Source organism: Telopea speciosissima, chromosome 3, assembly GCF_018873765.1.
Source record: "Telopea speciosissima isolate NSW1024214 ecotype Mountain lineage chromosome 3, Tspe_v1, whole genome shotgun sequence".
NCBI lineage: Eukaryota > Viridiplantae > Streptophyta > Magnoliopsida > Proteales > Proteaceae > Telopea > Telopea speciosissima.
In genome coordinates, this window is record NC_057918.1 from 4927513 (window position 1) to 4950759 (window position 23247).

Consider the following 23247-nt stretch of genomic DNA (forward strand, 5'->3'; position numbering starts at 1 on the left):
GTTCTCTTCCTATTTCGATTTTGATTTGTACCTCAAAACCACGGTTCTAAACCGAATAAGAAACCGAATAGAAACCGATACTTCTTACTCGAATATTAGTCTATGCATCAATTGGATTAATTAATAACATAATAATTAATTTAATAAAAATAATTATTGTATCACGCTTGAAACATAAAATAAGTACAATGTAATGGGTTAACGATATATTATATTTGTTCAAGTATGAATTGAAAATGATGTATGATGTTAAAATAGATTAATTAAACCCTATTTTCTAATAAAATAAATAGTTTGTTTATCATGTGAGAGGGGAGAAGAAAAAAATGGAAAAGCAAAGAATAGGAAAAGAATAGAACGATGGTTAAAGTTGGGAATTTTTTTTTATCACATAGGCATGGGAAATATGATGAGTGAGCGAGACCGGGAGAGAATGGAGAAACATAGGAATATAAAGGCCTTGAAAACTAAGGATGTCTTCATTACTAGTTCTCAAAATGACACTACACAAATCGCATGTAAACCGGATGAAGAAAACCAAATTGAAACTGATAAAATCGGACCGTATGCATACAATTAAGATTTTAGCTGATTCCTATTCGGTTCGATTTTGATTTCACCTTATCAAAATATAAACCACACTGCAACCGAACCGAATAACCAGAACCGCATCGATTGACACCCTTACTCTATAGTAACGGTGTTAGTCTACTGTTAGTTATTGATATGAAAGGACTATTTTACCCTTGTATTAAAATATTAGAATTAAATTTACAATACTACCCTTCCTTCATCTTCAACATTGGTCAATGATAGTTTAGGGATTTAAATTTATTTAACTAGCTGACATCATCACTTAACAATAGAAAACTAACGGTAGGGACTAATTTGTTATATTGGAGTCTAAATCAGAGGGTGGTTTGAGTTTTAAAAAAAATCTGGCGATGATCTGAGTTTTGTTTGAAAACCAAGAGATGACATATAGTTTACCCTATTTTAAACCATGGTACTGACAACCTATTGGATCATAGAAAGGAGGCTCGTAACCAGTGTCAAATCTGCCATGATATGAAGAACCCAAAACCCACAATATATTATTTAATTCTATCCCACATGCTTTACTAGGTTTCTAATACATGTTAGTGTAAATTTAAATCCAATCTAAGAAGCTTATAGTTTGTAGAGCCTAATGAGTGATGATGCCCAATTTCCAAACCCCTAAAAAGGAAAAAAAAAAGAATTTGAATGTCTTATCTTTGATTCAGAATTCGGATCATATGTTCCCCCAAAATCTGGTGGACACGTGAAGAAGGATCAATCTCGTGGAGGTGGATTGATTTTCCTTTCGTTTGGGCGTGTAATTTGGCTTTTTGGTAGATCCATACCTATTTCTTTGAATTGATCTCATCTTCGATCTTCTCTCGATCTACTACACGCACGTATCCTCATTTCTTAATCGTATCCCCCCCTCTTATGTATTTTTTGTTTGGGAATAGGGAATTGGGAATTGGGATTCACTTCCACATGCAATTACCTACATTACTAAAGTTACAAGTTACCTCATGAAGAAATTTTCAAATTGCCACGCTTTTGTCCTTTTCCTTATGAATAAATAATTTATTTTGTTGCTAAAAATAAAAGCTTCTGAACCGTTTTAAACACATTGTACCAAACAAATTTTTTTTTTACCATTTCCATTTTAACTAACCATGGATGATCCAACAGCAAGATTAATGGTATATCATACGAAGATAGTTCCTTTTTTTTTTTAAATGATTAATGATGTGAAAATATTGCAAACTCTTGCACTGCTTCATTTTTTGTTTTCCAGAAAATAATCCTCTCTAATTCCTTAAAAGTGTTCAATGCGACAGTTCGGGGTGGAGATGTCAAAACCTAGCAACTCAGACATTCAATAGTACCAACATCTCCACCAGTCCACCCCGAACTGCCTCACTGCACACTTTTAGGAATTGGAAAGGATTAAAATCCTTGTTTTTCTTAGTCCCACAATAAAAATAAAGAAAGATATAATAAAATAAGCTCTTTGCTAAAATACAATACCCACAAAGTGGACCCAACCCCCATGCCTCATTGGCTGAAGTCAGGGAACAATGCCATAGGATCTCAATATGGGACTTTCCCTTCCTAACATTTCAATATTATTTTTTGTTATACGCTACCGTGTAGTATTAGATGAGTCGTTTAGGCTTTATTATTGACATCCCCTACCATGTAAGGACTTCCTATCTCAACCATATGGTATTTTATGTATTAAAATTTTTAATTTATCTTTGATATATATTTTTGACCATTAGATCTTGGTGTAAAGATAAAATTACTCCAATGCAACCTAGTGGTCCTAGGTTTGAGTCGAAAAACAACAACTCCCCAAAGCAGAGACATAGGCCGAGTTTTCCTTAAGTCACGATGAAAGAGAATCCTTTAACCACAACTTCTAGATGTATGAAAGAAGGTATCACACAAAAATGGTGGAGGTATGTTCGACCATTCATAAGTAGGGAGGATGTTTTAAGACCCTATGATGATAGTTGAACCATATTCTACGGGTGTAGGAAAACTTTCTCATTTGAGTATAATTAATTTTGATAAATCATCTAAAAATATGATAATTGATTTATTAACACTCCAAGTAGCATTAAAAGAAAAAACAAAAACTTAAAGTAGTAATGAAGGTTCTCATGTTGAACAATTAAAAGACATGTGTCATCTACGGTTACAATTCGACTCCGGCCTCTACTTTCGCCTGCCTATACTGCTATGTGCGCCCCACACACAAGCAAGGCGGAATGTACCACCTTACCCCTGTCCGAGTGCCTTGCCCAAATGGAAGTAAAACGATACTTTCCACCACGCTTGTGTGTAGGGACACACATCAGTACCAGGCAAGTGGAAGTAGAGGAGTCGGATCCCCTAGGGTTATGCAATCCATTTGAAGTCAAATGGATTAAAGAGACTCCTTGGTATGCCTAGTTGGACTCGGGCGTTTAACTTTTCTATTCTCCGAGGTAGGTTGCTGCCAAAGCAATGAAACAAGATGAGGAGAACATTGGGTGTGTTTCCCACTTTGGAGGCCCAAACTTTCGTTGAGACTTGAGATGCTAGAATTGAGGGCATGGTCGGGACTCTGTCCAAAATCCATTTTTCAGTTTCTAGTTTTTAATAAGGCTTTATTTCTTTCCAGGTAAAAAGGTAGAAAGGCTGAAATAGGTAAAAAAAATTTATAAAAATAATATTTTTCTGTTGTTTGCTATGATGAAAAATGTAAATAAAAAAAAAAAAAAAGAAGCTGAAAGCTCGTCTGATTGTGTGGCCCTTGCACAATGTGTGGAGTCTAACAAGCGGCAAGCAGGGACATATGATTTCAAGGGATGGGATGGTAATTTCATGCACTTCTATGTTTGACCGCATGATCCACATGATCAGTTCTTTTTCCAAAAACACAAGAGCTTTCCTTGACCGATCAAAGAACCGTAATTCGACCCCCTCAATCGAAGGATTTGTGGATGAAAGAAAACACGGTAAACAAATTGAAGTCAAAAGATGGAGAAAGTTGTCCTCTTAAAAGAAAATTAAACCCCATAAATTTATGGTCATTATTGCTCTGTCGTAGGACTAATTACAAAAATACTCCTTTGCCTTTTGAACCCATCCAATATTCATACAGTAAAAAAAAAAAGGGTGCTTCTTTCAGTCTTTCAGAATGGTTAAAGAAAAAAGTTCTAGGCATTGTTGTGTAGCTATAAATGCCAAAACAATTAGAAGGATTAAAAATTAAGTACCATTAGTCTTCCAACCTCTTTAACAAAAGGATTAAGTTTCCCTTCACCCTCGGAGAAGAAAATTGCAAACAAACATTCGCACAAGGATTTATACGGTTTGAAAAGATTGTCTACATTCACGATGAGATGGGATATGCTTTACTATCAATAGAAAATAGGGTTACAACCTCTTGTTCTTGTATCTCTCTTAGATTGATTACAAAAAAAGAACTCTAGTTATAATATATAGTGATATCCTATATAGATAATTTATCGAATACATCACACTTGTGCAGGCGACAGAATACAAAACATTAAACCACGAACACATTGGTGATGTGAACTTGTTATAGGACATGTGTGTCTTACTTAGTATAGGATAAAAAAAAAATACCCTTCCCCATGCCAACCAAAGGGTTGAGTTATGCCAAATTACCTCCAAAAGGCAAAAATAAATAAATAAAAATAAAATAAAAATTTCATGGTTGGGGAAATGTTTATATCCAAAAATTGGAAAAGCAGATGTCTACATAAACTAGCCCCCCCCTCTCTCTCTCTCTCTCTCTCTCTCTTTTTAAATGACTCCCTACCCTTCCTATATGATCCTCCATCCCGCTCCTCCATATTTATGGGAGAATGTTCTCTGTGCCGTAGCACAGGCTGCACCTAGGCACATGGGCCTACCACTCAAGGGGGCAGGGTGGTCATTGCCCCCATCCCCATGTGCTTGAGAGGCTGTGACACAAAGAACAATGCCCATATATATATATATATATATATATATGGAAAGAGAACACTACCCTTGTGCCTTGATATAGGAGTACACAAAATGACCGTCGCATCTCTAGTCATTCCCAAGGTTTCAGGGGGTGTGGCGGTCATTTTGTGCACCCCTATGTCAGGATGCAAAGGCAATGTGCGATGGCGCAACCGGTGGCGTTCTCTTTCCCATATATATATTTAGGGAAAAAGAACTCTGTCCGGGAGTATGGCCTATACCAACACTCTCATGAGTCTATCTCTTTTCTCCCTATGTGAAAAAACATCTCTACTCCCCCTTATTTTGAGGAAGAGAGAAATAGACACATGAGAGTGCTGACGTAGACCAAACTCCCAGACAGAAAACTACCTCTCATGTATTTCATATAAATTTAGAGATAAAGGTGGTCCATTGTTTAAAAGTAAAGCACATGTTTACCTTTCTGCAACTGCAACTTGGTAGAAATGGTTTGGTAGAAAGAAACCATTGTTATATGTCCAGTTCCCCAGCATGAAAGTGGCTTTACAACTTACAAGGGAAACAAGCGTGAGAGAGAGAGAGAGAATCTTCTATTCTACTCAGCCCACATGGGTTGATACCCAGGAGCTGCAAACCAACAAGGCAGAGTGGGAAAAAGAAATAGGGGTTAAGGTCCATTTGTCAAGGCTTTAAGTAACCTATTCTCCCAAAACAAACCCACAGAAACTGACAGTGAAGACAAATCACCTATCACACATATATTCCAATATCAATTCAAGATATATGGAATCTCATGGCCCAACCCACTCTCTAGTAACCTTTATTAAATCGAAATCCTATCCAATTCCCATCAAAGTCTACTATAAAAAGCCCTAATTAACAGTTTAATTATTTAAGAAAGGACCCTTTCCCCCCATTGGCTATGATTTTGTTTGGCCCGGAAATCAAGCAAAGCGTGCTTAAGGTTGCCCCGCTCCATGTGCACCAGTTGCATTTCACAGCCCCAATAAAATTGGCAATTGGCACGAGAACCTCTCTGTCTCTTCTTTTCTGTTCTGTTCTTTACAACTTTAAGAAGAGGAAAATAAAAAAAAGATTACTTCTTTGTTTTGATAGTCATTTCTTTAATGATCCCAGGTGGGTGGGTGAATGGTGAACCCTTCTCCACGGGACAAGGAAAACTTTTCTCCCTTTTTTTATAAATAAATGGATTAATTACCAGCTTAATTGATTCAAGTTTAACAAAACACTTATTGAAAGGGCGGCTTTTTTTTATTTTATTCTCATTAATATTAAATACTACTTCTGTGTTTTTTTGTCGTGTAATGCACACCATAAACCCCTTTATTTCTATATAATCAAGCCTCCTCTTACTCCCTCCCTACCCAGTTCCCCACCCACTTGAAGTGCTCTAATTTTGAGAGAGAGAGAAAACATGATTAAGTTGAGAGCAAAGAGGTTTTGCAGGAGCAACTCCAAGCCCAATGGTGGTGGTGGTGGTGGTGGTGGTGGTGGTGGGGAGATCAAGTGGGAGGTGCGACCAGGAGGGCTTCTTGTCCAAAAGAGAGACAATGGAAAGAGTGTTGGGGAAGGGATGATCAGACTCAAAGTCTCCACTGTAACACAATGGCATGACATCTCCATCCAGCCCACTTCTACTTTTGGTAATATTAATACTCACTCTTTCTTTCTTTGAATTTTCTTCTGGTTCTCCCCTTTCTTCAAATCCTTCATTTGTGGACAGTAGATTAATGATATATATTATGCTTAATTTATTCTAATTAGTACTCTAATTACAGGAGAATTAAAGGTGAGATTGACAGAGGTGACTGGTTTGGAGGCAAGAGAACAGAGAGCTTTATACAGAGGAAAAGAAAGAGAAGATGAGGAGTTCTTACACATGGTTGGAGTGAAAGACATGGACAAGGTATTGGTGTTAGAGGATCCAGCCATTAAAGAGAAGAAATTACTACATTTATTGTCCACCACCAGTACCAACCAACCCCTCCTTCTTGATCACAACCCTAACCTGCATACCATCACTGTATAAATTAAGCATAGAGTAATCAAATACTCCACTCAACACACCCTTGTTTAAATATGCAACTTTTTCTTAAACTAACTACTTATGCCCCATCCATAATCAATTAAATGCATGTTATGGATCAGATCAGGCTCACCTTTTAGCCTTGATGTAATTTTCCCCTTTTTTTTTACTCAGTTATTTGGAAATTTTAATCTCTCACTTATCACAACAATTTGAGTTATCCTCTCTCTCTCTCTCTCACACACACACACACAAATTTACTTCAAAGCTAGTCTAATGTTTGGGAAATCTTTGAAACAGAATGACTCATTTTATGAATGGAGCCGTCGGACACATTTATGCATTGTTAGGTGATGACATATGTCCTTTTTGTTTTTATAAATTCTCCTTCATGTACTCTTAATGGCAGTAGGGAGGACACAAACCATCACCTAACCATACATGAAGCGACATGTACAGATAGATAATCCAGGATTGGGTATATTTGGATAGAGCATCAAGCACAATTAAGAAGAAGAATCTTTTTTTTTTTTTGGGTAAGCAATGTTATGTATCTAACGTGTAGTACACACGGGTGGAGAAGTGACAAACTTCACAATCCATGGTTTGGAATTAGGCCAGACTGTCATACACGTAATCGACAGAACCTTCCTAGCTAGGGAGTTAACAAAGCTATTTATTTCCCTTGGAATATAAGCAACAGAACAAGATACAAAAATGGAAGAAATATAAAGAAAATCTTCCAAAATAGGTTTAACCTCCAACACCATCGATCCACCACCATGTTGTAGATAATTAATGCTTTCTATATGATCAGATTCCACCATGCTGTAGATAATTAAAAAGTAGAATCTACCGGATGAAATTATGCTGCGGTAAGGCTGACAGCCAAAGAAATGAGATCTTAAAGAGTACTTTAGAAAATACTAAAAAACTAGGAGGGTATTTATGAACCCAAAGGGGAAGTGAATTATTCCATTTCCTTGTCTGCTAGCCTTGTAACGGCAAAAGTTCTTCCAGCATCTACCATTTTGGGGTGGAGGAAGCCCTGGAGTTTCCCTTGCTTGTGGTGCTAAGGATTCCAAACTGGAGTTTCGTAGTGGACACACACCTCTTTAACCTTGATTTTCACCTGAATCTGGATCTTGAAAAGCCTTCAAAATCAGAGAAACTAAAGCTGGAAAAGCTTAACCAAATATGCACTTAGCCCAAAATTTAGTCTGAGATCACACGACTACATGACGAAAATCATATGAACTGTTGTTAAACTATTCCATTCCTGCCGAAATCGGGCTAAATTTTGAATGAAAAATGAGCTGGTCGGGCTGGGCTCAATTTGGTTTATATTTTATTATTTCACCAACCCACTCCAGGCGCCCTTGGACCCTTTGATTCTACCGTAAGGATAATTTGATTGGCCTGATACTGAGAGGTTAATTTGGAGCAGATCGTCTCTAAAATCTGCTCTGACGCATGGGTCTTAAATGGGCCTAGACTCTACGGAAAAGATTTTGCTGCTACCTGGGTTACAGGAACATTCCTGCCACCCCGACTCACCGCCAAAGAAATGGAAACTAAAAAAGCATTTTGAAAAATATCAAAATTTAGGAGGGTATTTGTGAACAAAGAGTAAGAAAATTATTTCATTTCTTTGGCTTCAAGCCCAGGTAGCCGGAATGTTCCGGCAACCCGGGTAGTAACAAAAATATTTCAAGAGTTTACCTATTCTTCCCGAAGGGTGGGCCATGGGTTCCTCTCACATACACGGCTTACACAGATATGTATGAAAACTTTCTCCTAATTTAAAAGTGAAATATCGGTATGTCATTGTCATACATATTTTGAAGTACATATGTGCCATAACATTATTACACTCATTAGAAAAAACAAATTATATCACACTCCAGGGCGAAAAAGTAAGATTATAATTTTTTCACCAAAGTTATAACAAGCTTTTTCTTTCATTAATTATCATCGATAAGTAGTCGGGAGGTGAAACCCTCTCACCCTCCTACCGTTACCTTTAATTTTTCATGTAATTAATAGATTAAGTTTTCTTTATTTCACCCATCAGCAACGGTGATGATGTGATAGTATTATTGTAATCTGGGTTCATCATTAATTCTCCTCACCTGCTATTGTTTATAGTTGGAAAATTCCAAAAGCATTTTATCCAACACCCTGCCCAGGCTGCAAGTGCAACGCCGAACTTGGTGACTTGGTGAGGCATGAAAAGACCACCTCACTCTTGTTCGGGTAGGGGTGAGGTAGTCTTTTCACGCCTCAGTGTGTCCGGCATTGCACATGCAACCCGGGCAGAATGCTGGACAGGAGCCGAGTCCTTGGAAAAGTCCTTCTCCAATCCAATTATAGGATAAGTAGGGGTGAGGTGGTCTTTTCACGCCTCACTGTGTCTGGTGTTGCACATGCAGCCCAGGCAGAGTGCTAGATAGGAGCCGAGTCCTTAGAAAAGTCCTTCTCCAATCCAATAGGGTCAGATCCCATTATTGAAGAGATTTTCTCTTCCAAGTGTGAGGATAACTGGGTCCTTTAGTTACAAAGTTTGTGCTTATGTAGTCTGTGTGTTCACTTGTTGCTACATTACTTCGCTAGCTAGGATGAATGGAAATGACAAGCTAGAGACCCCGGCTTGACAACGTTCATTGAAAAAAACAAAAAAATTACTCTTGTTGGGCGGGCTTGGACCGAGCCCATTCCAAATGAATGTTAACTCAAAAAGAGAATCTCTTCAACCATGGGATCTGACCCATGGTTTAGAACCAGCCGTTTATCTCATTGGTTTTAAATCTGTGGTTTAGAACCGTTTATTAATTAGTGGGATATAGTTCTAGTGTCTAAACGGTTTCAAGTAATATAACAGTGTTCAAAATTTCAATTATCTTAGCATACGAATAATTAAATATTTATTCTAAGCATATAACCAAATATCCATTTATAAGCATACAAATATAAATATGAACCAAATACTTAAAAAAGAAAATCTCCATTTCTAAACATATCAAATACTCCAAAATTCCAAAATCCAAATCACCAACATCAAATATATAATTAGGAGAAATGTGTCCTTAGTCCGGGAGCAAAGCTCCTATCCATGTAGAAGAACCAATGAGAGCGCATGTAAAAGCATCAACATGAGATGCATTTTTGCTTTTCATAAGGGGTAGCATCATCGTGGCATAATTTTGAGAGAGCCTATGTTTGGGCGTGAGCGCTACACTCCCCTACAAGAAACATTTCTCCATATGATTATATGTAAGTTTTAAAGAGGTCCTGATGGTTCCAGTTCCAAATTTGTCTTTTGATTCTTTAAACTTAGAAACCAGTCCTAGAACTAGCCGGTCTCATTTATTAATCGATTCTAAAATTCAAATCCAAAATTAGACCAATTAAGTTCGTTTTTTGCGGGTCCTTTTTTTATGATCCTAAATTGATACCCTTAATCGTATCTCGAATGGCTAACCGTGGTCCAAAAAGTAAAAAAAGATCAAAGCCTAAGCCAGTTGTCCCAAGTTTGGGAGGGTGAAGGAGGAAAATGGGGTGTGCTTCTTTGATCCGGTGGTCAGGATGGGCCCCCTATCAATCTCTAGAAATCTCTAAATGGCCATTTTTGACCCAATTTGTGGGGCCAAAAAGTGGGAAGCGTGGTTGTAAAGGTTGAGGACTTTGGGAGACGATCTTCATTCATTCCATTTCCGTGTTTCATTAATTAATTGTGATTGGATGAGGAACACAAAGGTTGTCCCCATAATGCCCAAACAAATCCGTTAATTCTGCTGTTTTTTTTTATCCATTCTTAATTTATATTCTTAGCCGATGATGACCCCACACGTAAACACTTTAATCAGATTCTTCCTGCTCCAATATCCTTTTATTCTTTAGCTTTACTCAATTTGGTGGCCCACCCTACCGTACAGATTTCGGTTCTTTCTATGCCGATATTCTTCTTCTACTCTGCACTGAACTCACTTTTGATTTCATGGCTTTTTTTATGGAGATTGGAGACTGCAATTTACATGGAAGCAATGCACTTGGGAAATTTTCAATTCTCAATTCTCAAGTGGAACAAAGACGGAAAAAATTTAGAACCCAATTGCGAATACAACCTATACCTAAAGAGAGCAACCATGAAAGAACAAAATGAACAAAAACCCAATAAAATCATTGTTGTGTGGATCATCTCCTCAAATCTCTTTTGCATGAGCAGCAGCTCATCACGTGCCTCTCCAGCAAGTCAGACCTGTCTGTAACCTAACAGCTTTCCTTAATGGATTCTTTCTTTTTCAATGTACAAAAAGCACAGTAATCGTCGCTCTGCATTTTCTGAATTCGTCTTCTTCCTTAAACCATTTTTGGCCTTTTTCTTTTTCTTTTTTCAAAAATATTTTTCTACATGGTGGAAGAAGGAAAAAAGCAGGGACCCTATAAACCCAGAAAAGAGCTGCGATTTCTTGAGATCTTTGGTGGGACCTCTTCTTCTTGTTGTTGTTGTCGTCGTCGGTGTTAATGGCGTTTTTTCATCTTCTTCTGCTTCTTATTCTTGCGGAAAACCACCTCGGTGTCCAGGCCGAATCCGTCAACGGAGCGGACATGAACGACCTCCGAATCCTTAAACAGTTCCACCAAAGGCCCTACACCAGAGAGGTCGTTGGCCGAGTACTTGTCGGACTTCGTCGACAAAGCCACGTGTAAAACACAGATTCCTCCGGGCTTCAGCGTCCGTTCGATCTCCCCAACAAACCTGGACGGGTAGAGCGCGTGGTCGAACACGTTCGAGAATTCGAAATCGAAGGTTTCGTTGCCAAATGGATGGTTGTGGAAATCCCCAGTCACCACCAGCGGAGGATACGGTACCAGATCGATCCCAACCGAATCCGATACACCGATTCGTTGCAGCGCGACCACCTCTTGCCCGACTCGAGCTCCAATGCAGAGGGCCTTGGAATCGTTGTACAGAAGGTTCATCTGCTTGAGATCGGTGAAGAATCTGGAGAATACCTGGATCTTGCGCTCCCAATCCCTTGTTGTCCACACCTCTCTAAGCTTCTGATTTAGGGTTTTGTCGAGCTGGTGCTGTATGTACATATCGTAGGAGCCAAAACCCGGCCGGATTCGAAGCTCACCGGGTGGATAAGGTGGTAATGGTCGTTTAAGCGGAGGTACGAAGATAGTATTCCGGTGGGGTGACTGGAAAGAGACGATGAATAAGAATACGATAGAGATGGAGAGGAAGATGAGGAGGAAGGGTTTCAGGATGATTAGTTTTGTTTGGTTGGTGTTCTTCATGCTTTCCTTCTGCACACACACACCAGACGCTGATGGGATTCTCTCTCTCTCTCTCTCTCTCTCTGGGGTGGTGGTGGTGGTGGGGGGTTTCTCTGGTTTCGGAGATGGCTTCTGTGTGTTCTCCTATTCCTAATTTCCTTTCGATTGTCGATACAAACTATGACTCTTTCTCTCTCTCTCTCTCTCTCAAAACTGTAATCCCATACCGTTAAGGAAACTTTGTACTATTTTCTTCTCTTTTACGAAAGTTGCAGTCAGGGTTTCGAATAGCGACGTAGGTTGTTACAACTGTTCCATCTCATCAATCTGGCGCCTATATAAGAATGGGCTGGGCCCAGGATCCAGGGTCCAGACCCAACAATTTGTTCACAGTAAGAGATTTTCATATTATCTGATCCAGGGAATATCCCGACACCGTGAGTAGTCTTCATTATGACGGAGGGGTAATTTCGACATCGTGTTTAGTAGGGCGAAGTTATAATGTCCATAGATGAGAAGGAGGATTGGGTGAACCAGGTGAAAAATAGTTCAGTTTTGAACTTACACGCAACACGCTCCGACTTCATCTCATTTGTATTAATATCGTATTAGTATTAACCAAGATCGTTGTTCCTAAAAGTCGGTTAACCTTTAGGAATTGATGTGTGGTTTGTGTGATTACACTTTCAGCGGAAAAAAAAAGATCGCTATGCTCCATTAGTTGTTTCTGATAGATGAGAAAAGAGGAACATAACCAATAGGGGGAACAAGGGAATATCAGACCATATCTGCTTTTGTGCCATGATAATCTCACTCGAATTACGATTGATTCAGAACCTAAATTTAAAGTTGGAAGACTCGGATATACTTAATTAAGAACGTGGGCAACCTTCGCACACTAGATAGCAATGAAAGGAGATTGACGTATTAGTATTAACCAACATCATTATGTGATACCGATTTCCCTCTACATTTTATTATTATGTAAGAAACTCGTCTTGTCAATCTTATTCAATGCTTTGACTTTGACTAAACAAAAGGACAACCGTTGTTGTCTGTTTGTTTGACAGAAAATAGTGAAATAAGAATAAAATGGTGAAATAGTTACGGGAAATAGTTTTCTATGCCGTTGTGTCTATCTGTCATCTCTTCAAAACAAAAGAATAAATGTGTCTTTTCAAATGGAGAGGAGAGAGACAGACTCATGGGAGTGTTGACATAAACCACACTCTTGGACAAAGAACTTTCTCCCAATAGCCATAGTGTTTTCTATAAAATTCCAAAAGATAAAGTGTTTGGTTGCCTATTGGGGTTGGGAACTAAGCAAACAACCATCTATGAATCAAAGAAACATGTCTGTTTATGTGGCAAACCATTTATCTCACCTCAGCTTTCTCCAAAGTCACAACAGTTTTTATTAGATTTTGGGAGGAAAGAAGAGGAATGACTTCATTACATATGGGGTTCATAACTTTATTACACATTGCAATAAAAAAAAATTATGAAATTCCTTTGTTTACATAATTTCATTTCCTTTTCTTTCATTTTCTTTAACCTCATTACATGTGGGCCCCATAATTTCTCCTTTGGTGTTCCTTTTGTTTACCAAACAAACAGGGCCTAGTAGAATTCCATAAAAAATTAATGGGCTCATGTTCTCTGTGCCGCATCGCAAGCTGCGCCCAGACACATGGGCCTACCACTTATGGGGGCAAGGTGGTCATTGCATCCACCCCCATGTGTCTGGGCGCAGCCTGTGCCCCTGGCATAAAGAACATTCTCCCAAAATTAATTTAACAATAAAATGTTTTACGTAAGACAGAAGAGGAAATTTTTATTTTTTTTTAAAAAAAGAGAGGATATAACTAATAAATTAGAAGTATAAGCAACCCAAGTCGATGATCATTTTGAGGGTAATTATCTTAGGAAAATCTCGTTGTAAACAAGGGTTTTTTTTCTTTTATTATAATTTATATTTTCTTAATTAAATAAAAATCTTATTATTTCACATAAATACTGCATTAAATAATTTTCAACTTTCCAAAAATAAGTTTTTACTCTTGCATTAAACTTTAGGACTAAGACAAATGGTAGTTAAAAGAAGATTTCTTAATTCACCACTTTGATGACTTCAAATTGCACCCAATTTTCTTTTAATTTTTTACATATAGATTCCTTACTTGTACATTCTAATAAAGGAGAGAATCAGTAAGAGAAGTCATATCTGATAAGAAAAGGACAGGTTCTATCTTTTATCATAAAACATCTAAATTCAATTCACTTTATGAAAAGTCTCAAGGATTCATATAATTATTGTGATGTTAGATTCCGAATATTACTTTAGAAATAGTAGCTAGCTTGACTATATTGATTAGACAGATCACAATTTAGTTTCTCAAATCTTCCTACAAATAACAAATTGGAGATTGATGTTATCTTTGTTTTGAGCCTTCCATTCTCCAAGTGAAGGACAAACAACTTCGTGCCAAAGATGATCTTGGACTTTTATTCCTAGCTACAGAGGTTTTAATTCAAAGATGATGCAGAGAAGGCTTGCAAAGTTTTCTAAAGTAGGATTAATTCTAACTTCCCCTATCAAGTGTTGTCTCTTTTTAGGTAGAAAAATCTAACCAAAAAAAATTATAGAATAGTTATTTTTTCTTATAGAGTTTGTTCGGATGTCAAGAAAAGATAAGAAAATCTTCAAAAAAATTTGATTTTGAACAGAGAGAGACAAACACATAAAACAGCAATAACAACCATAACCTTATCCCAACTAAATGGGGTCGGCTACATGGATCCAATAGAGACTATGACAGTAAAAGAAATAAGAGAACTAAAATGAAGTAAAAGAAGTAAAAGGAAGAAGAATAAAAATTAGTAAAGGAAAAAGTCAAAGCAGCATCCCAAGAACATTCCCTTACAAGGGGTCGGCTACACGGGTCTTTGTCTTCCAAACAACTCTATCTATGGTCATACTAGGATCGAGCCCTACTACATGCATATCCTTTCTTACCACTTCTCCAACAGTCATTTTAGGCCTGCCCCTATCTCTTTTATCTCCGTCAAACTGAACTGGTCACTCTTCCTTACCCGTGCATCCAAAGGTCTCCATTGAACATGACCATACCACCTCAAGTGGCTCTCACGAAGCTCGCCTTGGATTGGTGCAACTCCCAATGTGATTTTAATACAACTATTATTTACTCTATCTTTCCTGGTCTTGCCATACATCCTCCTCAACATCCTCATCTCTGCTACACTAATCTTATCTATGTTACTTTTCTTAACTGTCCAACATTTTACTTCATAAGTCATGGTTGGTCTTATTACCGTCCTATAGAATTTTCCCTTAAGCTTAACAGACATTTTCCCATAAACACATAAAACAATCATTGTTTAATCATAAATTTTGTCTTATTATGTTTTTTCTTTTCTTGGCATCCAAATTCCAAACATAGCTAATATTTTACAATAAAACAAATGAAGCCTTAGCATAATCCATTTGGGTTGAAACTTTGACGTATGAAGATAGCTTGGGTTTTTGTCCACAAAATGTTAACTTAATCTGAATTTTTATTCAGCAATGACTCCTAATCTGCATGGCCAAGGAAAAGCCCCCCCTCTCCCCCACCCAAAAAAAGAAAAAAATACCAACAATTATTTGAAGATGGAGTTTTCATTTAGGGAAGTAATTTCCCGTCCGGGAGTTGGCCTATGCCAACGTACACTCTAATGTGTCTATCTCTCTCCTCCTCAGAACAAGAGGGCAAAGATGTCTTTTCATATGGAGAGGAAAGAGACACACTCATGGAAGTGTTGGCGTAGGCCAGACCCTGGACAAAGTTCTTTTTCACTTTCATTTATTTACTGGTGGGGTTGGGGTTGATGGCAATTCTGATAAATATGTTAAATAAAGCAAAAAAAATCCACAAAATACCACTTGGGGGGGGGGGGTCCAACCCTTATAATCTTAAAGCATTAACTGGATATAGCCTAAGTGTATGACACATCTAATAAATGTGATATTATAGGTGTAAAACCTAACACGATGCAGAGAATAATGAAAATCGCAAACACAATCACACAATGCCCACAAAAATTTACGTGGCTCGGCAAGGTTGCTTACGTCCACGGTGAGATGAGATCTGTTTCACTATCAATGAAGAAAATGGTTACAGTTGCTCATTCCTCACACCTCTCTCAGATTTGCAATACAGAGAAAAAACTTTCGCTACAGATTTATAGTGAAATCCTATACAGAAAATTTACCGAAATACCCCATATAGTCCTTAAAAAATATCCCACTCCGCTGCCGCTGGAGGCTCCACACAACAGTCCATCATCAGAAGTCAAGACACCTAAACCTCAACAATAGCTTTATAACTCCCAACACCCCTCTTATGGGTGTACCGTGGAAAGATGAAAATGGATTCGATTTTGATACTATGCTAAATAAAATGGAAAAAAACTCATGAAATAAAACTTGAAAACCTAACTAAAACCTTAATGCATTATTAGGTGGAAATAACCCAAATGTATATTTAAATCCATCAAAGTCCAATGTAGGACTATACCTCTATAACTCAAACATGCTAAAAATATCAATGATCGTTATGCCATGGTCTACACAAAGTAATGGCTAAACCCTTATCATTAATTATGCCAAACATCAAATTGAACACAAAATAAAGGCAGCAGTAGAGAAACTGATTTACCAAAGTTTCATCTCATAGACAAGCTCGATATGCAAAGTTATTTTATGACACTGGAAATTTTGCAGCAGAAGCACATGAGGGAGGAACTCTGTTCTCCTGTGGCTGTGGGTCATGCATGAGCTAGAGAAGTTATTTACAGAGAATGTATTAATTGGTAAGATCACACTGAGTCGTCTTGATAAAGGGCTTTTAATTTCCTCTTATAAAGACACAATTTATACTCTGGAACTTTCCTTTAGTTCCTCTTCACAAATCGACCCTGTCAAGAGAAACAAAGTCACGTATATCACATAGACGGTAGCAAGTAGCAACACATAAGTATGTTAGCTGTTGTGAGTGAATTGGCATGAACTCACTGACTGAGACTGACTGACCTTCATCCGAGGCCGCTTCTCAGCATTGAGCTTTCGAACTTCGTATCTGATGCGCTTGGAGAAAAGCCTACTCTGACGCTTCTGCTTGTATCTCAGCACCCTCGCCTGCCTCTGCCCCTTCTTCGTACCTTCCATTTCCGCTTGCTCCTCCCCTCCTACCATGCTGCTCCCAATGTCCGGAACTCTAAATACCCCTGCGTCGCCGTCCATCAATCCCTGCCCGCCCAACCATGTCACGTAACAACAAGCTTCAATCATTTTATATTTGAAAATATCTCGTTAAATTCCCGAAAATCACAATTTCTTATGACACCATTTATTTACTCAAAAAGTAAAAATAAACCAAGCTTCTGGGCCATACTTAACCCGAACCCACGAGGGTTGTGTACGGTTTGACAAATGAAAACGATACCCGAACCCTCTCCGGCAGTCGGAGAAGGCCCACCGCACCGCACCGCACCACCCTCCGTTACTTCCTTAGTAACTGGATGCCAGCTGAGCTCACGCTTTACTCTTACTAAAGAGTAAAGACATCAACTGGGGCCCTCTCCCCGAAAAGGTCCAAAAGCATAAAAGCGAAAAGCGCAACGTGACTTGGGAAATTGCGAGATATTTTCTTTTTATCTCTCTATATATATAGGTCAAGGCTTTCCATCCGATCCGATTCCCATCTCATCCGAGCCAAGTGGGGGCAAGTGAAATCTACAACTCCATTCTCTCCATGAATTTTCATATGACACGTGGACAAGAAATAGCGGGGGTTGGTGATCGGTAAAGGGTGGTGAACTCAACGCTATTAAGTTCCAAGTACGGAAGTACCCCTACTCCCTCCCTTTGAATAGTAATATGCTTTTCCTCGCTTTACTATTGGTTAAATTTATTCCTGAGAACTGAGATACATACAGATACAGTTCTTCCTTTCCAAAGGTGAACGATTCGAAGATGTCGCCGAGTTTCCGAGTCCACACTCCATATTCCAGATCTAGACTCGAAAAATTTCCAGAGTTTCAAAGTTCGATTGCTACACTACTTTTATGGGGGTTACGAGGAAGGAATAGCTTATAGCAGAGAGAGAGAGAGAGAGAAGGAAAGGGTTGTGCTTCTGAGATGGTGAGAGAATGATGATGAGTGTAGAGAGTAGGTAGAGATTAGGTCCACCGTCGGTACATACATCATTGGATTGATTGGGAGCCGAGATCTGTGGATTCTCGATCGATTCGGTGGAGTGGATCTAATAATATATATATATATATATTTTTTTTTTTTTTTTTTTGTTGATAAACAAATAATATATAATAGTATGATCTAAGCATGAAGCAATCAGGAAATACTAGAAAGTAGTTGCAAATTGCAATATAGAAAAAGGGAAGAAGAAAGAATAAAATAAGGTAAAGAGATGTTCTTACGTTGGAAAGGGAATCATCAAGAACGTCAGGAACGGTTTGCGGAGAATCGCCTTGGATATAAAGAGGGGATTTGTCGGACCAGGCGTTCAAGATCTCCTCGTAGTCCAGCTTCAACCACAGACCTTGATTCCCTTGATGATGATGATGATGATGATGATGATTATACCATGAAGATAAAGATGAGAATGGTAACTTATTGCAGAAGTTTTTTCTGTTGCTGTTGTTGCGGCAGCTAGGAGTGCTGATGCTCATGGCTTCATTGCTGTTGTCGCCGTTAAGTATATTTGTATCCTTATTATTATTATTATTATTATTATTACTATTCTCAACCACTTCCGAGTAAACCACCCACTTTTCCTCACTCGCTTCCCTCTCCCGGTGCCTCAACGCCGTTCTAGCCAACGAACTCCCAACTTCATCGTTTTCCTGTCCTCCACACCACCACCACCACCACCACCACCGTAACCTAAGGACGGAGATAACGAATCCTCCACCTCCTCCACCTCCTGCTCCTCCTCCTCATCTTCTTCTTCCTCCGACGGAGACAATACTCCACCTGCAACTCCAAGGAGACCGTTCAAGCTGACCCCACCATCGGCATCAAATAAGTAAGCTACGTTTTCATCCTGAACGTCTCTCTCTTCGAACAGATTCTCTGGGTGCAGTGGAAACAAGTTTAGCTGCTGATGCTGTAGCTCTTCATCTCGACTCATTTCCTTCATCGGGAGTGACCTTCTGCTTCCTTCCCGTCCCGTTCGTCGAGCAGTGCTTCTGTGTTCTTGTTGCCGCTGCCTCTCCTCTTTCTCTCTTTCTTTCTTTCTTTCTTTCTTTAGCAGAGAAAAGTTTGAAAAAAGCGTTCTTTTTTAGGACACTGGACAGGTAGACCCAGACTGACTGACTGAGGGGAAAGGTCGCATTTATCTAATCTTGAAAAAGTTGGAGATGATCCGGTTGACGTGGCTCTTTTATAACACGTGGTGTGATGTAATTGGTTGAAATCGTGGATTGTGTTGTTATCCGGATTTCGTTTGCGCTATGTCTCTCTCTCTCTCTCTCCTCTGTGGAAGGTACTCTCTTTCTTTCTTTCTTTCATAGTGTAATTATTGTTAATTGATAAAAAAAAAATGTCATTTGGTGGTCCCCTGACAGAGGAGTTCCCGTCCAGCTCCAATCCACGTGAGGCATATATTAAGTTCGCGTTTGGCAGCAATGGTTTTGTGCGGAAGTGCTTTTTTACTAAAGTTGGGTTGGGTCGGCATTCTTGCTATGTATTGTAGATTGCTAATATTTTTAGCATCTCACACTGCATACATGACCTCTATAGGTGTATTTAGAGCTTGACACTTTCTTTTAATTATCCCTTGTTGTATTCTTAAAAGTTTTTTAGGTTTAGGTATCAAAGAGTTTTCAAAAATAATTAAAAAATGACTTGTCATAATATTGTTAAGGGAAGATATTCATACATGGGACTGCTATGGGAGGTTATCCTATCAACTCCATCAAAAATGGTGGATAGGCAAGGGTGCTTTTGTCATTTTACGTTTGCAATCTGATTGCATTTACTGTCAGCGCGTATCAAAACTTTTTCCCATATTGTTATCAAAGATTGTAATTGTCATTGAAAAATAAAATTATGTTATTCTAAAAAAGGAAAAAAAATAAGGGTAATTTACACATACCATCCCTGGGGTTTAACGAAAGTATAATTTTATTCCCCAGTTTTGAATAATTCTGCATACCCGTGAGGTTTACAAACATTAACATATACCCATTCCGTCAGTTTATGACTAACAATGTTAAAATCAAAGAGTAAAATTATAAAAATACCCCTTCAAAAAAAAAAAAAAACCTGTAGCACATCTTCCCCAAATCATTTAAGGTTTGAAAAAAGAAAAAATCAGTTACTGGTTTATCCTCTCAAAGGGAAGCATCGAGCTGGTTCTTTCTGTCGCTGGCTAGACCAAAAGAGAGCACTGATTTGAACATATATATAGATGGGTCACCGCCCCCCATATTACACCAAAATCATATTTCATTTAAATTCCCTGTCTCTCTCTTCCTTGTTCTCTTTCTTGCCCTGCCTCTTCTTTATTTTTCCTCCTTCCTCCACTCCTCCTCATAGAACTTTAAACAAGAAAAGTTGGGTCTTTTAAACAAAGCAGAAAAAGCTTTAAGCATCTGTCCAGGCTGCAAAGACAGGCAAGTGAGCCATGGCGATTGGAATCCAAGCGTTCATGGTGTCTGTAGGCCCAACGAGCTTCGGTGCCGGAGTGGATTTAGCAAAAAGCATCGAGAGCCCACTTTTATCTGGGCCGCCTTCTCTGGAATTGCTCAACCTGGTCACCAGAGAAGATGCGTTGGACAAGGGAGTCCTTTGCTTGGCCAAGTCTTCCGCCCTTTGAGCCGAGTTAACCCCATTATCCATCCCAACCAAACCGTGTAGGGCCACTCCTGAGAAAGATGGGTTCCTGTAATTCATGGGTTTCTGATCCACTGGTTCGACGTAAATGGCTGGTTGCTCGGTGGTGGTCTGATACATGACCACCCTCCAGTCTGTGCAGCTCTCCTCCCTATTCTCTTCAGAGACGCCAGCTTCTGCATTGCTGTTCTGGGCTGAGGCAGAGTGATCCACAATCACTCTCGATTTTGTATCTCTGCTTCGCTTGGCAAGTTCTCCGGCAAGCAAAGTATTACTCGCTATGATCCGTTCGACATCATATCTCGTTATATCAAAGTTGGTGACTGCATTCACCCCTCGAAATTTGATTGCTGCAATGTCATATGCATCAGTATGGATCTTTTGAGAGGATAAACCAGCAACTTATCTTCTCCTTTTTCAAACCATAAACGATTTGGGGAAGATGAGTTGCAGATTTGTTTTTTTATCTGAACAGGCATTTTTGTAACTTTACCCTTGATTTTAACAGTCATCATAAACTGACAGAATGGGTGTGTATGACTGTATGTGTTAATGTTTGGGGTATGCCAAATAATCCAAAATTAGGGGATAAAATAATACTTTCGTTAAACCCCAAGGGTGGTATGTATAAATTACCCAAAAAATAAGATTGCAAGTTATTAAACCTAAAAGGTGTTAATAAGAAAATCTCTTTCATAATTATGAGAGAGAAAGAAACAAAGAATAGTTTTTAAAGGGTAAATTACACGTCACCTCTTGGTTTTTAAACGAAACTAAATCACCCCGTGGTTTTTGAAAAAACTCAAATCACCCCTTGGTTTAGACCCCAATATAACAAATTAGTCGCTACTGTTAATTTTATGTTGTTAAGTGATAAAGTCAGCCAGTTAAATAAATTTAAATTCTTAAGCTACCCTTGAACAATATTGAACATGAAGGAAGGATAGTATTGTAAATTTAATTCTAATGTTTTAGTACAAGGGTAAAATAGTCTTTTCACACCAATAACTAACAACAGACTAACACCGTTACTGTAGAGACGGTGATTTGAATTTTTCAAAAACCAGAAGATCATCTGAGTTTTATTTGAAAATTAGGAGGTGACGGGTAATTTACCTTTTTTTTAAATGTTTCTCTATTTCTACACAGATCGGGTGAACTTTGTGGTAGCCAACATCGACTAGTACTAGTGAGCTTCGCATGTTTTTATTACTCTCACGAAATTAATAAGAGCCAGAATCACTCCACTACAGTGTTACCAAACAAGACCTGATTTCGGATAGATTTCCTTTTTTCTTTTATTTGGAGGGGTGAGGGGTGAGGTTGCGGTTCTGTTTATTTTCTTTCCCCTCCCTCATTCTCAAGATAGGAATTTTGTAACATGTACAATCCGTACCTCTCTCTCTCTCAAATTGGATTGGAAAATTCAAATTCTCCAATAGAAACCATGCTAGGTATTATGGGAAGTAGTTTTTCGTCCGGGAGTTTGGCTTACACCAGCAATCTCATGTGTCTATCCGTCTCCTTATCAAAACTAAGGTGCAGAGAAAAATTAAGGAGATTCAGACTGATCAAATCGAATTAGTGAATCCGTTATATTTTACTTAGAATTGAATGATGTGGATCCCGCTTAACCCTTGATTCTTTGCTTACTGTTTCTAATTTAGTTAGGATAAGTTCAATCAATTCTATGATGATTCAGATTGAAATCGAATCAAAATCAATGAAGAGTGATCATATACACAATTTTGAGTTATTTAAATTGTACTTTCAAAGTAGTTATTTCAGAAATTGTAAGCTTTCCTTATCTGATGGGTTAGCATAGTCCTTGTTTTGGTTTACAAAAACAGATTAGTGAAGTGTTGACTATTGTTGGGGTAAATCTGTTATGTTTAATACTAAAAAGTGATCAGCATGCATAGACACCAAAAATTAACTGATCCGAAATGGAGATTCACGAATCACCACTTCTTAATTTCTTCAACTGCAGCTGTGACAATATTATAATTTGATAGTTATACACTTACACAACTCTTTATAGCAAGATGGGTTGAGTTCGGTGGAATGGATATGTTGGAGATATGATGTTTAACCTAACCACGTAAATCCTTGTGTTTATTCTGTGATTGTTGTTTGTAATTTTCATTCTTTTCTGCATCATGTTGGGATTCATTTTCAACATGGGTATGGGTGGTGTCACGATCACCCATGACCCATGTGCTTAATGTTTCAATGGTGGGTTCAGTGAGACATGGATTAACTCTCACCCAATTGCCACCCCCTAGCGAGAAACTTTTAATCTTAGAAAAACCAATGTAAACATGAGAGAGCTGAGATAGAAGAAAGGAGGAAACTTATACATAAAACTACTGTCTAGGCTATGTTACACATAAATCCTTGCCACAGGAGGTAACAACCCATGATATATCCATCCCTTACTGGGTACTCACAGAGAAGAGAATATGAGGAACCAAAAAAA

General features: G+C 38.4%; 3 protein-coding genes across 3 annotated transcripts; 1 reads left to right on the forward strand and 2 right to left on the reverse strand.

Moving 5' to 3' along the window:
- The first annotated feature begins 5927 nt into the window (after nt 1-5927).
- LOC122655663 (BAG family molecular chaperone regulator 1-like) lies at nt 5928-6772 on the forward strand. The gene is made up of 2 exons (XM_043849921.1): nt 5928-6185; nt 6321-6772. The coding sequence occupies exons 1-2, from the start codon at nt 5957-5959 to the stop codon at nt 6569-6571; spliced, it is 480 nt and encodes a 159-aa protein (XP_043705856.1). The 5' UTR covers nt 5928-5956; the 3' UTR covers nt 6572-6772.
- A 4275-nt stretch (nt 6773-11047) lies between these two features.
- On the reverse strand, nt 11048-22172 carry LOC122655662. The gene is made up of 2 exons (XM_043849920.1): nt 22165-22172; nt 11048-11934 (listed from the first exon to the last, which is right to left on the reverse strand). Exon 2 carries the CDS (start codon nt 11870-11872, stop codon nt 11090-11092), a length of 783 nt encoding a protein of 260 aa, XP_043705855.1. The 5' UTR covers nt 11873-11934; nt 22165-22172; the 3' UTR covers nt 11048-11089.
- Nucleotides 16761-19127, reverse strand: LOC122654010 (zinc finger protein CONSTANS-LIKE 16-like). Its single transcript, XM_043847983.1, has 5 exons — nt 18844-19127; nt 18669-18787; nt 18350-18617; nt 16944-17159; nt 16761-16828 (listed from the first exon to the last, which is right to left on the reverse strand). The coding sequence occupies exons 1-5, from the start codon at nt 19069-19071 to the stop codon at nt 16805-16807; spliced, it is 855 nt and encodes a 284-aa protein (XP_043703918.1). The 5' UTR covers nt 19072-19127; the 3' UTR covers nt 16761-16804.
- Nucleotides 22173-23247: the final 1075 nt, after the last annotated feature.

What these genes read in the sequence shown, in the direction of transcription:
- LOC122655663 (XM_043849921.1), top strand. Translation starts at nt 5,957, where the DNA reads ATGATTAAGTTGAGAGCAAAGAGGTTTTGCAGGAGCAACTCCAAGCCC. An exon ending in CCAGCCCACTTCTACTTTTG is followed by an intron (nt 6,186 to 6,320) that starts GTAATATTAATA and finishes CTCTAATTACAG; the next exon opens with GAGAATTAAAGGTGAGATTG.
- LOC122654010 (XM_043847983.1), bottom strand. Translation starts at nt 19,071, where the DNA reads ATGAAGGAAATGAGTCGAGATGAAGAGCTACAGCATCAGCAGCTAAAC. An exon ending in TTGATGATTCCCTTTCCAAC is followed by an intron (nt 17,160 to 18,349) that starts GTAAGAACATCT and finishes TTGGGCGGGCAG; the next exon opens with GGATTGATGGACGGCGACGC. An exon ending in AGAAGCGGCCTCGGATGAAG is followed by an intron (nt 16,829 to 16,943) that starts GTCAGTCAGTCT and finishes TTCTCTTGACAG; the next exon opens with GGTCGATTTGTGAAGAGGAA.
- LOC122655662 (XM_043849920.1), bottom strand. Translation starts at nt 11,872, where the DNA reads ATGAAGAACACCAACCAAACAAAACTAATCATCCTGAAACCCTTCCTC.